At 32.1% G+C, this 14,257-nt stretch overlaps 1 protein-coding gene and 1 pseudogene across 1 annotated transcript; both read right to left on the reverse strand.

The window, feature by feature from the left end:
* Window positions 1-5,977: 5,977 nt before the first annotated feature.
* On the reverse strand, window positions 5,978-7,698 carry LOC118044278 (uncharacterized). Its single transcript, XM_035052509.2, has 3 exons — window positions 7,491-7,698; window positions 7,344-7,393; window positions 5,978-6,500 (listed from the first exon to the last, which is right to left on the reverse strand). Exons 1-3 carry the CDS (start codon window positions 7,597-7,599, stop codon window positions 6,297-6,299), a joined length of 363 nt encoding a protein of 120 aa, XP_034908400.1. The 5' UTR covers window positions 7,600-7,698; the 3' UTR covers window positions 5,978-6,296.
* Window positions 7,699-10,692: 2,994 nt separating this feature from the next.
* LOC118044277 (uncharacterized) lies at window positions 10,693-13,195 on the reverse strand (annotated as a pseudogene).
* Window positions 13,196-14,257: the final 1,062 nt, after the last annotated feature.

Consider the following 14,257-nt stretch of genomic DNA (forward strand, 5'->3'; position numbering starts at 1 on the left):
TTAACATAGAGGCGGATTTGATGACTTGAGGGAGGAGAAAATCAAGCCCAAAATCGACCAAAACCAGCCTCTTTGCCCTATTTCTGCAGTTTTTTCTCTTCATCTCTCTCCTCACCGTTCCAGTCACCAATCGGAGCCATCACCAACTTCTGTACCACTAGCTCCACCACAGGAAGCCACCATAATCGCCAATCGACCAGCAAGAGCCACCGTTGGTTTCTCTCTCCTCTCTGCAGCCCCTCCCATTTTCTTCTTCTTCTTTTGCTTCCACTGCCACCGGCCACCATCTCTGCCACAGGCTCAACCACCATCCTCACGTCAGCCCCTCACCGTCTCCATTACCAGTGGTCACCTTAACTCTTCACCAGCGGTAAAAAATACATTGTCGGTCCCTTTCTCGCCCTCTCCTGTAAATTTTCTTCTTCTTCTTTCTTCCTGCTCTGCCACCTGCAACTAGTTCCAACCGCCGGTCTCACCACTGCACGACGTCCTCCGTGGTTAGACCACCACCGCGCCCGGTAGCCTTCTCCTCCGCCCATCTCCAACTTCTGCAACCATTTGGTTGCATACAGAATGTGAACAATAACATAAAACATTCTGCAACATAACTCTTTGTAATGTATTAATATAATAATATATTATATGTTATTATTATTTTTAAAAAAAAATAAAAAACAAAAAAAATTCAAAAATCCTTTGAAAAAATTTGTGATTTTCTCAAATATTTTTCTACCCATTTTGCATAATATCGGGTTGTATAATTACATTGTAAAATACAAATCCGGTATTAAAATACCTGATTTTCCCCAAAATATTTCAAAAAAAAAATTCAAAACATTTTAAAAAAAAAAATTCTCAAAAACTTTTCAATCAGTTTCCCTTTTCAAAAAAAAAAAAATATTTTTATACATTCAGCCAAATCCTAAAAATTTTCCAAGCATATTTTCATTAAAAGATTGCATCTTTCTCATGTTTTGAAAAAAAAAAAAAAAATGGATACCATAACTAGTTTATGATCATCCATTAGGGTTTGCCCAAAATATCAAAAACCTTTTTCCAACTTTTTTTTTCTAGGGTCCAAATATAGACTTTAATATATGTGGGGTGTAAAATTATACAATAAAGTTTACCCTCAGGTATTAAAGATGCAAGGTGTAAAAATACAATGCTAAACTTCATACTTTAGAACAGTTAGGATTTAACCCAATAAAATAGAAACTCTCTCATGAAGAGAAATCTGCCTTGAATCTTAGAAAAGACCAACGAATAGAAACCTGACTTATAAAAAAGAACAATCAAATAACAATGTAGCTTACCTTTGGTAGGGTACACTGGGGGTGATGCGTTTTCTCTTTGCACAACCAATCCCTTACTCAGACTCTTGTAGATCATAGGTTCCTAATGACCATAATACTAGGTGGCAACTCCTAAACATTAATTATAATTTTATGATTAGATACAAAACCCTTTCCAACACATAACACCTCATATAGGAGGCACGACAATGAGCCTCCATCGTCGCCAGACGTCGTTGCGTTGCGCTTGCGCACCCCACGACATATACAACCTCAATCTATGTAGAAAATAATCTCTTTCCAATAAAAAAATGTGAAGCTTTTGTTATTGGTAAGCATATCTCTCATTTAATAGATATAAGTAATATAAAGGATTCAAAATGAACCATCCATCACAAGCTTTAAGCCTTTTGAATAGAAGTGAAACTCAATTTAGTTTTAATTCAATCAAATATAGCCGTATGGCTTAATTCTTTCCATTTCTCTATTGAATTTTACATATATTCATAGAGAAAATAACTATGCAAAATACTATTTGGCCAAGCATATAGTTCATAGAGAAACTAGTTGGTTGCATGGTTATTATCATCCTTCATATAATTATATTTTGCTTGATTTGTGTGATTTTAGAAAGTTAATAAAAAGATTAGTTAAATTTGCAAGGTTCATGTTTAGATAGTTAGTTTTCTGGCTTTATCTTTGTTACTTTACTTCTCATATTTAGAGGGTGTTTGAGAGTGTGGCAGCAGTTGTTTTTTAAAGTGTTTTTTTACTTGGAAAAGCATCAAAATATTTTTTTTTTATTTTTTAAAATTTATTTTTAACATCGGTACATCAAAAATATTTAAAAACACTAGAAAAGTTAATTTGAAGCAAAAAAAATTTAAATTTTGACAAAAAAAAAAAAAGTTGAAACTCACTTTCAAACACCCTCTTAACCATTGTCTTAATGGCTCTAAATCAATTGTTTAATAAAAATCTCGTCTTTCATATATACAAAAGAAAAGGAAGAAGAAGAGATACATGTATATAAATGGTAAAAGAGAAGATTATTTCTTCATAATTTCAAATTAAGTAACTGAAAAAGAGACTTAGCTAATATGAAAAAAAGACTTAGCTAATATGAATAAGAAACGCACCTAAATTTAATTGAGGAAGTAATGGATGTCTTTGAGTGTTATGATTAATAAAAAGATGTTCATTTCAACTTAAGCATATTTCATGATAATATAAGAGCATCAAAATCTCAAAAATATTAAACCTTATTCAATCAGCGACCAATATTGCATATACCGTAAGTAAAATCAAATCATATCTTCATCACTTTCAACAATAGCTTCCATGGTTGCATGTAGTGACTTATGAAGGTATCCTTTTGCTATATTGATGCATTATACTTTTTATCTAATATGCAACCACCCTTATATTAATATTCATAACTTTCAACTCTACTATTGGATCAAACTATTTTTTTTATATAGAATATTTAAGTAATCTTTTTCATATAGGGTATAAATTTCATAACAATCTTACATTGGTAAGGACTTGTACAACACTAAAATTAGCAATATAAAGAATTCAGAATGGACCATTCATCACGAGCTTTAAGCCTTTTAAATAGAACTCAAACCCAACTAGTTATAGTTCAATCAAATATGGTCGTATGGTTTAATTCTATCCAATTCTCTATTACCTAGATAGCCATCTAGTGAAACTTTAATTATTATTTTTGAATGAAACTAAACTTGACTATTAAATTCATTTTTTTTAGTTATAATTCAATCAAGAATGGTTTTATGGCTTAATTCGCTCCATCTCTATTTACTAGATATCTTGGTAGGGCTTGATGAGAACCTGCTTGGTATTTTTCATTTAGTAAACACTTGCATCCCAAATAAAATAAATAAATTACAAAGAAATTTAAACTTTTTTGCTAAACGGGTCATCTGACTCTTTGGATGATTATGATTTTTCAGGTTGCTAGATTTTCTTGGATGATTTAAGGTCTTTTATAAATACATGCTATGCAACCTTTTTTTTTTGACATAATGAAAAATAAAAGCTCTTATCTCCTATGGATGTAGATATATTGCCGAACCACATTAAATCTTGTGTTCTTTCTAATTTTTTTTTATTGCAATATTCATCAATAATTGCTGAAGGTTTTTCACAATGTTTTTCTTAAGAAAATAAGCACAATTTATGGTTTATTATATAACCTTAAGATAACGTTGAATATTGTCCTAGGACAGAAGAAATAAAGACAATAAAAAAATATTTGGTTGAATAGACAAATACAAAAATATAAAAATAAATTTATTATTGAGATTCGAGCTTTGCCCTAGATTAACTCATAAGTTGAGTTTTAAAATTATAATAATTGTTATTTTTATCTTTATATGTCTTTTCTGAATAATTTTGAAATTGAGAGTTTTTTAAAATAATTTTTTAAAAATAAAAAATAAAAAATATTATTTCTAAAAACATTCTTCCTCTACCTCTTGGTTTGAAAGAATAGAAATTCACTCTGTAATTTTTCGCTCTTTCCTCCTCCTTTCTCTCCACTATGCCTTTAGCCACCGCCATTCCTACCACCATCGTTTCATCATCGTCTCCACTACCAGCGGTCACCTGAACTCCTCACCAGCCGGCCACCAAGCTCCATCAGCCGAATCCAGTGTTTTGGGTGTTTGGCATATTGAGATTTGTTAATTTAATTGGGTTTTAATTCGTTGGAGATTTGATTAAGAAGAGAGTAGGATTTGATGTTGTTTTCTACGGAACTCATGGGAGTCCCACTTGATAAATCTTGCTATGTTTGAAGTGTTGATTTTGCTGAAGTAATTTTCAATTTTGATGAAACTTGCAAGTTTTCGAATGTCAGTGTTCTTTTATCGGCTGGGAATGCTGAATTGATTTTGTTCGTTGGTATGCATTTTGAATGTGTTTCTCTTACTGTTTTATTAGGTTTCTGGTGTTATTAGGGTGGAATATCCTTGCTGTTTCTCAGATTTATTAGCTTAGGTAATTAATGGAAGTTAAGTGTCTCTAGTTTTCTTCTAAATACCAACTATTGCCCAAGCTAGGTCCAGTGGATGGACCTGTTTAATTGCTTTGATGCATTACATTAGTTAGTCCAATAGCTGTCCTTAGGTTGATTTGCAATCTATGGTTCAGTTGTCATTCAACTTTACATGTTCAAAGGAGGTTCTGTGTTCTTTTGTATAATGTTTACATGTCTTATTTTCAGCTTGATTATCTTTTCTAGAATCGTAGTCTTCTTTTCATTTGATTTTTGAACAAAATTTATTGTCCGAGGGTATATTTTCTGCTTCTGACCATAGCTTGTGGTCTAGTTTCTAAATGCAATCTGCCTTATCATGGAGTCTTGAAGACAGTTCAAGTCTTCCATAGCTTGTATTTTCATGACCATGAATTTAATTTTCTAATTGTAATTTGGCGATTGCTTATGGTGCTTGGTTTTTTACCTGTTAATAAACGTGTTGCCAATCTCCAAATTCAGTGGGTTATTTCATCTAATTATGTACTCTTAGATGGCATAAGCCATCTGACCTTGCTATTATAATCTCTTGTTTTTCCCTTGTACTGATAAAATGGTGTCTTCTAATCAGTTTATAGTAAAAAGGGCGAAACTACGAGTTGCCTATTATACATTATTATTATTTATTATTATTATTATATACATCTAAATGATACGGAGAAATCATTATTTTTTCACGTTCAAATGCACTGTGAATTACAATAGTAATTCACGATACATTTTTTTTCTTTTTTTTTTTTTCGCATTTTTTCATTTGTTTTTTCCAACTTTCCCTTTTTTTCTTTTTTCTTTTTTTGTTTTTTTATCCAAAATTACTTCTTTTTTAACTTTTCTTTGTTTTTTTTTTTTGCATTTATTTTTTTTTCAAAATTATTTTTGTATTTTACTTATTAAATATTGAGCTGGTTAAAAATTTTACTTTGTAATTTTTTTCTTTAAAATATTGTGGATTGCTACGGTGTTTTCCTACATAGTTTTTCTATTTTATTTTTTATTTTTTAAAATTATATTTGACAATTTTATTTCTTTTTAATATTGAACTGATTGAGAATTTAGTTTTGCAAATTTTTTCTTTAAAACATTGCTAATTGCTACAGTGTTTCTCCGCATGACTTTTTTTTATGATTTTCTTCAAAATTATCTTTTTTATTTTATTTTTTATATTAAGCTGATTAAAAATTACAATTACAACAATATGTGAGGAAAGCACTGTAACTTTCCTACAAATTACTATGGATTGCTACAATGTTTTTTTCCACATGATTTTTTTTTCTTTTTTGTTATGTTTTTTCTTAAAATTATCTTTGTTAATTTTATTTTTTTAATAATAAGTTGGTTAAGAATTACAATTACAAGTAAATACAAGTTTTTCCTCTCAAAACACTATGGATTGATACAATTTTTTCTCACATGATTTTTTTCCAGTTTTTTTTTTTTTTTGTAATATATTTTTTTAAAAATTATCTTCGTTGATTTTATTTTTTTTAATATTAAATTGATTAGAATTTAACTTTGTAATAAAGCTTAATAATACGGGGAAAATACTATAGTGTTGAAGAAAAAGAAGGGGAAGACTAGCCACGGAGACAACCATGACGAAAATCCGAACTCACAAATCTTGTGCATCGTGTCTAACAGTGGTTATTAGTTATCCCATTACACCATTCGTCTCATACAGCCAAATATGTTTTCTTTCCACCAAATATTGTACAGATATAAGAACTGTGGTGCCGGTATCATATTTTTCCATAAAAACTTATGTCTACTAAAATTCCATTCACATACAAATCCATCAGTGTTTCTAGCGTAACCTTTACTGATGGATGTTACAAATAAAACTTCCATGAACAAAAATGATTTTGTCATGTTAATAAAATTTTCCAAATCAAATAAGAAAATGGTATACAGGGCTAGATAATCTAATCTAATAAAATTACAAATCAAATGACTGATTGGCAGACATGGCTGATCAGAACAGCATCAAAAAGTTCACAATAATTTGGAATTACAAGCATACCATGAAGACTGTTTGGAGGCCTGTTGACGGGTAAGGTGTAATCTACCCCATTAAGAGTGAACTTCCCATCTTTGATCCTGTTCGCTACTCGACCCACAATGGCACCAAAATAAGGTGCAACACGATTCTGATCAAGAATAAATTTACCCAGAAAAGGATTCAGGCACCAAATATAAACACAGGAAAAGAAGAAAACTAGTCCGAAAATTAGTAAAGGTTATTAATGCTATCATTCCCCCAAAATGACAACACGAGCAACAAACTGACACACCAATGACATATATGGCAAATAAATAAAAAAATCAGATAAGTTTGCAAACAAAAAAAAGCTTTTTGGTGATGAATTGCAAGCAAAGGTGACAGGATCAATAATAATTCCAGAATACAAGATTTAGATGATGAACTATCAAAAAAACATACATGGAATGCAGAAAACATCCAGTCAAATCATAAATGAATACAAGAAAGAACCAAACTTTGCATTAGATCACAACAGATGACAGAAAATCAAGGCACTAGAATTACCAAATATGGCTCAACAGAGTCAAATCCAAGAATTGATGTGAAAGGGGAGATATTCTTCATCTATAACCTATTCTCTGAGTTCCAAACAATCAAATTTGATGCGATTGTAATCCTAAGAGATTTGGGTGCTGTAAATTGATGTGAAAGGGGAGATATTCTTTGAGCAAGAAACTAATTGATTAAATACTTGAACAACTCACACATCACTGTACTAGTTTTACCAGAAACAAGCTGTTGACGAGCTGCATCCAAAAGTCGAAGAGGAACTCCAGTGATTTGGCTATTTCCAAAAATTTGAAGATTGAATGAAGTATTGCATAATAGATGTAAGCAAATGCTTAAGACCCCATAGATTAATTCAGATCACTTGAGCATCAATATGAGCTTCATTAATTTGGAAGCTAGTGCAACAGCCATCAGCCAAATTTCAAGGGACTAGAATTACCAAGTATGGCTCAACAGAGTCAAATCCAAGAACCACATCAGCCAAATTTCCTACAAAATTCAAGAGCACCCAACAATCAACAACACCTTAAGAAACAACAAAAAGCAAAACAGATTGATCGATCAAGCATTCATAAGAATTGGTTACCATTTTTGTCAGGTAAAGACAAGGAGGTAATGGTGCAACCCAGATTGGTGATTTTGACCTGCATGGTCCCATTGTTGAGTTCAAAGATTTGTGGTTTCTGATCTGCCATCACTCACTCACTTAACACGAAACTGAGACTTTGAGAAACAGTTTTTCTTTCGCTTCTTTTGTTGTGGTTGGCTTTGCTTTGTTTTACAGTACTTGCTAGTTTTTGCCTGTTTGTCCTTTTATTGTAGTGCACAACTACAGCTGGTGTGCAAGGTTAAACTTTCCATAAAATAAATAAAAATATCTAAACAATAATAAAATCAATTTAGATTAATTTGATTGACACGTGAATTAAAATATAAGATCATAATAATTTTATAAAAAAATTTAAAAATAAATTATTAAATTTAAAATTTAATAACTAAATATCAAATGATAAAATAAAAAAATTAATTTAAAAAAATACGTTAAATAAAAAAAATCAAGTCAAGTTTAATTAACTTTACAAACCCATCAAATATAAAATGATATCAGGATTTAAAAGTTAAATTTGTTGAAAAAGGATATAGAAAAAAACTAAAATTAAATAATAAATGAAAAAAAAAAAAAACACCAAGCCAACACTAGAAAATGAACAATAAAAAAAGGATCAAAATTGAAAACAAAATAAAATAAAATAAAAATCTAAAAAACAAAATAAAGAAATGCAAAAGATAAAATAATAGCAATCAAAAAAATAAATACTAGATTGGATAAAAAGATTAAATAAAATTAAATGTTGAGGGATAAAATTAAAAAAAAAACATTAAAATCAAAAGAAATAGAAATCAAAAGAAAATGAACCAAATACAAAACAATTACAAAATGAAGGACACAACTGAATTTTTAAAGGCTTGGCATGAATACCAAGGCCAATGAGAGAGACAAGAAAGGGAGGGAAAAAAATTCATCGTTGCTAAATCATTGCTAACCTAACCAAACGCGTAACTCCAGCAGCTATAATGCCACCTTACGTGTCAGATGAGATGGGAGTTGCTAGTTTCTAGACACTAGAATACTCCTCATGTGCTTCTAGAATGACATAGGGGACAATGACATGTGCATGCATCAAACTTTTTAATTGATTTATTAATATTTTAATATTACAAATTATTAAACCGGCCCTAAGGACATATGAATATTACAAAAAAAAAAACATGTTACAAAGAAGAAAATGCCCTCCTAAGCCACTCTTAGATTTTTTAAGTCAAATATTAAATATTTCATTTTAATATACAAAAAATATGTAAACACAACAAAACCTTTCTTTGCAAGGTCAATATTTTTGAGCTTTTACTATGCAAATATTATTTTACTATGCAAATAAAAGAAAAAAGACACAAAAACGCCTAAAAGAAAGGCTAATTTTTTTAGCTTTTAAGGGCAACAAAGTATTTTTATTGCACATATAAAAAATAGTGAACGACTAAATTGTCCCCGATCAATTAATAAATGGCATTTGGATCCCTTGAAAAAGATGATTTTACCCTTGTTGCCAAAACAATTATTAAGTGTAGTGAAGGACAAAATGGTCCATACATTGTCTGGATCCACAATGTTTCTCCTCACATACCACATGAAAACACTAAGGCCTTTTAGTTTTTTTTTGTAATAAAGGGGTGGCTCATGAAGGTTTTTTGCAGAATAAAAAAAGGTCAGAAAAATAATATAAATGTTTTTTAAAAAAATTAAATGAGAATAGGATAATTGTATAAAAGAAAAAGAAAAAAAAAGGAAAAATATGAATCTTAATTGCCAACAAATAAAATATCAAATGAAGAAATTAAAAAAAAAACAAAAAAGAAATTGATATGAGTCTATCCAAACCAGCACACCAAATTTATAATCTAGTCGTGAAACTAGAATAACCTTGTGGAAAGCAAATTGAATAAAATTATAAAACTTAATTCTCAACTAACCTAATAATGAATGGACAAAAAAATAATTTAAATCAACCTTGGTGAACCCATCAAGTCCATGATGACATGTGATTGGAATAAACTCACAAAAATAAAAGTTGCAAAAATAATGAATGACAATCTCTAATTGTCATAATCATATTATGTTTCATTTCTAATAGTGGGATTAGAGAATGATATCAGGCCAACATTGAAAATATTAAAATCTATAACATTTATACAAGTGTTTGATCAAGCAAGGATTAGGAGGGCATTTTCCTCTTTGTAACATGTTTTTTTTTTTTTTTTGATAATATTCATATGCCCTTAAGGCCGGTTTAATAATTTGTATTATTAAAAATATTAATAAATCAATCAAAAAGTTTGATTGGGTCATAGTCTATAGAGGCAACTAGATATGGCTAGAAACAGGAAGAAATAAGGACAATAGCATATAAGTTGTTGCCAGAATGAGTCCAATTTCACTACCTTTTTTCATGTCTCTTCACTGAAGAGAAAGATTGGTGACCATTTAAGGTATATCCTATAGCAATTGTGGATTGACAAATCATGAAGAAAGGGGACATAGGCAATACAGTAGGGCTTATTCCATGGTCAAACTTGTTTGATGAAGATTCTACCGGGAACTTTAGTTGAAATTTTCACTTTGAAATTAGCTCTTGAGGTCAAGAATTTGTGAAGTAGAGAGGAATTGTTATGAATAGTTGGATAACGTGTGAAGAAAGGAAGCTTCAGCAGGGATGAAAAGGAGAAATAATTGTACACATTTCTGTATTTTACAAACAAAATCTTTTCTCTCTTGTTTTCTTCTATTTCTCAGCTTATTTCTTGCATTGTCAAGAGAGATTTTAATAGTGTGTATAAATAAAAAATAAAAACTTTATATTTTGTTGAGTAATGTTCCCAAAACAAGGCAAAAGCACTGTCAAACTCGAGCTTTGATTTATCGGCCTCGGAGCTGGAACGACAGATCCTGTTAAAGAGAAGGTGTATAAAAAAGTTAAGTTGTCTGAAACAAGAACTAAAAATCAGTTGACCATCATTCTCACAGCAGCAATTTTAAGAGTTTTTACAATCGAACGTGTAGTGTTGTGGAGATTTAGAGTCAACTTTCTGAATATAAAGCTGCTGATTTCCTATAACATTATTCACCTAAGTTAGCTTAATTAGTATCACACACACACACACACACACACACACAATTGCAATAGGCCTGTTGTCATGATGCTTTGTTGTTCAACATCCATACCAACGTGAAACGAGAGAGAGCTGAGAAACTACGAAATTCAGGGGAAAACAGCTAAATCAATCCATTTTTCCTGCTTAATTGAGTTTTTCATTGTAATGCCAGCAAAAGTGAGGACTTCCATGACAAACAACAGCAAAAAATTACATTTCAGCACGTGAGCTGCCATGCCAAATCCCATTGCTGCAAGACCTCGAAAACCAATTTGCTTCACAGAAGCGGATTTGGCTGTAAAATTGGCAAGGCCAGTTGCTCCAGGCTGTAGGATTCTGCACTGGCAGAGTACATTTTCCCAAACCTGGATATCAATTTTACAATGATGACAGCCAAACATCTACCACGCTAATTGTCAGCTTTAAAAACCAAGCCACAACGACCTGTGAGAAAATTCACAACAAATACTGGGAGGTAAACCTTGAGCAGTGACATCATTAAGGTGCAGAAACTAAAACAATTCAAATCCATATATCTTCATGTGATTTTTGAAGATGGACAAACCTAACTCTAAAGCCAGCATGCCTATTTGGCTAGACTTTGGGACTTCCTAATTGATGGGTCTTGGGGCCTAAACTGTCACGGGCAGTTCTGTGATTGTCTTAAACAGGGGTAATTTGTAATACTGACCAGTTAACTACTACACTATTGAGTACTTGAATGCCCAGCTGGCTCCACCTTTGGAGCACCTCCTTAGTGCACCTCTATCAGGGTACCCCCAAATTAGTCTCTTATACGCTAGTAACCCCACACTTTTAAATGAACTTATCAATGAATAAGAATTTCAGCTATATGTTTTGAGACAGTGTGATGCAACCTATCTTAGGTGTGAAGCAACTATACTAGGTGTGACGCCAAAGAACCTTAGGTGTGATGAGGTTTTCTATCTTCTAGGTATTCTTCCTATAAATCCTACTAGTGTGATGCTGGTAGTGCTTTTATATTCACTCCACTTCAGCCTATAAACCCCATAATATCCTTCATTTATTTTACCTAGTTTAATCACCCTGCCCTTAAAACATACCAAAACCTTCATCTATAACCTATTCTCTGAGTTCCAAACAATCAAATTTGATGCGATTGTAATCCTAAGAGATTTGGGTGCTGTAAATTGATGTGAAAGGGGAGATATTCTTTGAGCAAGAAACTAATTGATTAAATACTTGAACAACTCACACATCACTGTACTAGTTTTACCAGAAACAAGCTGTTGACGAGCTGCATCCAAAAGTCGAAGAGGAACCCCAGTGATTTGGCTATTTCCAAAAATTTGAAGATTGAATGAAGTATTGCATAATAGATGTAAGCAAATGCTTAAGACCCCATAGATTAATTCAGATCACTTGAGCATCAATATGAGCTTCATTAATTTGGAAGCTAGTGCAACAGCCATCAGCCAAATTTCAAGGGACTAGAATTACCAAGTATGGCTCAACAGAGTCAAATCCAAGAACCACATCAGCCAAATTTCCTACAAAATTCAAGAGCACCCAACAATCAACAACACCTTAAGAAACAACAAAAAGCAAAACAGATTGATCGATCAAGCATTCATAAGAATTGGTTACCATTTTTGTCAGGTAAAGACAAGGAGGTAATGGTGCAACCCAGATTGGTGATTTTGACCTGCATGGTCCCATTGTTGAGTTCAAAGATTTGTGGTTTCTGATCTGCCATCACTCACTCACTTAACACGAAACTGAGACTTTGAGAAACAGTTTTTCTTTCGCTTCTTTTGTTGTGGTTGGCTTTGCTTTGTTCTACAGTACTTGCTAGTTTTTGCCTGTTTGTCCTTTTATTGTAGTGCACAACTACAGCTGGTGTGCATAAGGTTAAACTTTCTATAAAATAAATAAAAATATCTAAACAATAATAAAATCAATTTAGATTAATTTGATTGACACGTGAATCCAGCTCATCTGGATCCTTGACTTTTGCAGCATGCTTCAAACCTTCCTTTTCTTCCCCGCAGTCGAGCACATAGTTATGATCATAAACCAACCTCGTGAATTGAAGCACCAACCTTCTTTTCGGTGGTGAAGTCAAAAGGAGTGCCCTAAACTGGCATGATTTCACCAGTTGGGACTATGTTCTGGTCTACAGGAGTAACATGAGATCCCCATATCTGAACTGATTGGTCAAGTATGTTCCCCGAGTTGTGGCCACCTAGGTTCCAGTAAGTATGCTGAGCTAAGCTCACTGGAGTGGCCTTATTCTCAGCCACTGCTTCCATGTCAAGTCTCATTGTCATGCTTGAAGTTAGTGTGTAAGTTGCAGTTACAGAAAGATCCCCAGGGTAACCTGTTACAGGAGAAAAAGAAAATATCAATATCACACACACAACAAACAAAAATATATTACCAGAGAGAGAGCGAGAGAGAGAGGATACCTTCCTCTCCATCATGGCTGTGGTATTTAAAAGTAATTGATGGTTTTTCGCCTTTCTTATACTCTGCTACCTCCCATACAACTATATCAAAACCCTTATGCCCACCTAAAGCAGAGAAAGTAGGAGAAATTTTTTATGCAAGACGACAATTTAAATAGGCATTTTATAGATACCAGACAATCAAACAGTAAATAACACAAAGCTTAAGAAACGATCCAACCATAGCTATTAGACATTAAAAACCATAAGAAGAGAAAGTTGTATTGCTGATGTAATTTTTTCTATATGCAGATTTCCTGACTCTTAAGAAAAGCAATGCAATCAGAAGGAGACATAGAGAACAAACTTAAAATCAAATGTTCCATCGAGAAAGAAAGAGAGAGAAATGCTGAGACCACTTAGTTGATGAAACAAAGAAAACACGGAATTCTTTTCTACACTTAATGTTAGAAGTATTCATTTATGTCGTTGGTTGTAGCAACTAGAAAACATCAACTAGTGCAATTGACCTAGAATGGTTTCATTCATAGATTAGAGCAGGAGATATCCTGCCATACCTACTATCAGAGCCTATTGGATCCAAAATGCAGAGTATACTACAAATATCTTAAAACCTATCTATATAAATCTTAAACAAGCATCTTCCCCAACTTCACCAACCTTTTCAGCTGTTATTGAAAATATACAAAATGAGCTGAATATATTAACCTTAGAAAAACACTTTGTTTTTAATAAAACTCTCTTCAAAAAAGATTTATATTCTGCCTATAACTCTACAAAACGAATTTGGTTTTTCCAAAAAAATTTCCAACATAGAAGTGAGATACAAAACCAATTTTATAATTTCATTAACTTACATAAAATACAGATTCTATTCTTTGATTGGTTTGAATTATATTATGCATCTGAACATCACATTACATATCATTTTGCATCTATTAAACATGCATGTCCAATCACATCAAGATTAAAAACCCCTGTATAGAACCTCACCAGTGGATTCATAGTTGAGTCTGAACATCCACCTTTATAAAATATCCAAATAACCCACAACAACCAAACTGTAGAGGCAGCACCTTATAAATTCTCCATTGATGACACCATTTCCAATACAAAACACATCATTAACCAAAACAACTTTACAAATACTAACCTTAACACCTTGGGAAAACAACTTACAAGACTAGAAAAA

Source organism: Populus alba, chromosome 12, assembly GCF_005239225.2.
Source record: "Populus alba chromosome 12, ASM523922v2, whole genome shotgun sequence".
In the NCBI taxonomy this organism is placed as follows: Eukaryota; Viridiplantae; Streptophyta; class Magnoliopsida; order Malpighiales; family Salicaceae; genus Populus; species Populus alba.

Coding starts and splice junctions, on each gene's coding strand:
- LOC118044278 (XM_035052509.2), bottom strand. CDS start 7,599: ATGGCAGATCAGAAACCACAAATCTTTGAACTCAACAATGGGACCATG. Junction 7,394..7,490: donor GTCTTTACCTGACAAAAATG/GTAACCAATTCT, acceptor TGAATTTTGTAG/GAAATTTGGCTGATGTGGTT. Junction 6,501..7,343: donor ACTCTGTTGAGCCATACTTG/GTAATTCTAGTC, acceptor ATTCTTGATCAG/AATCGTGTTGCACCTTATTT.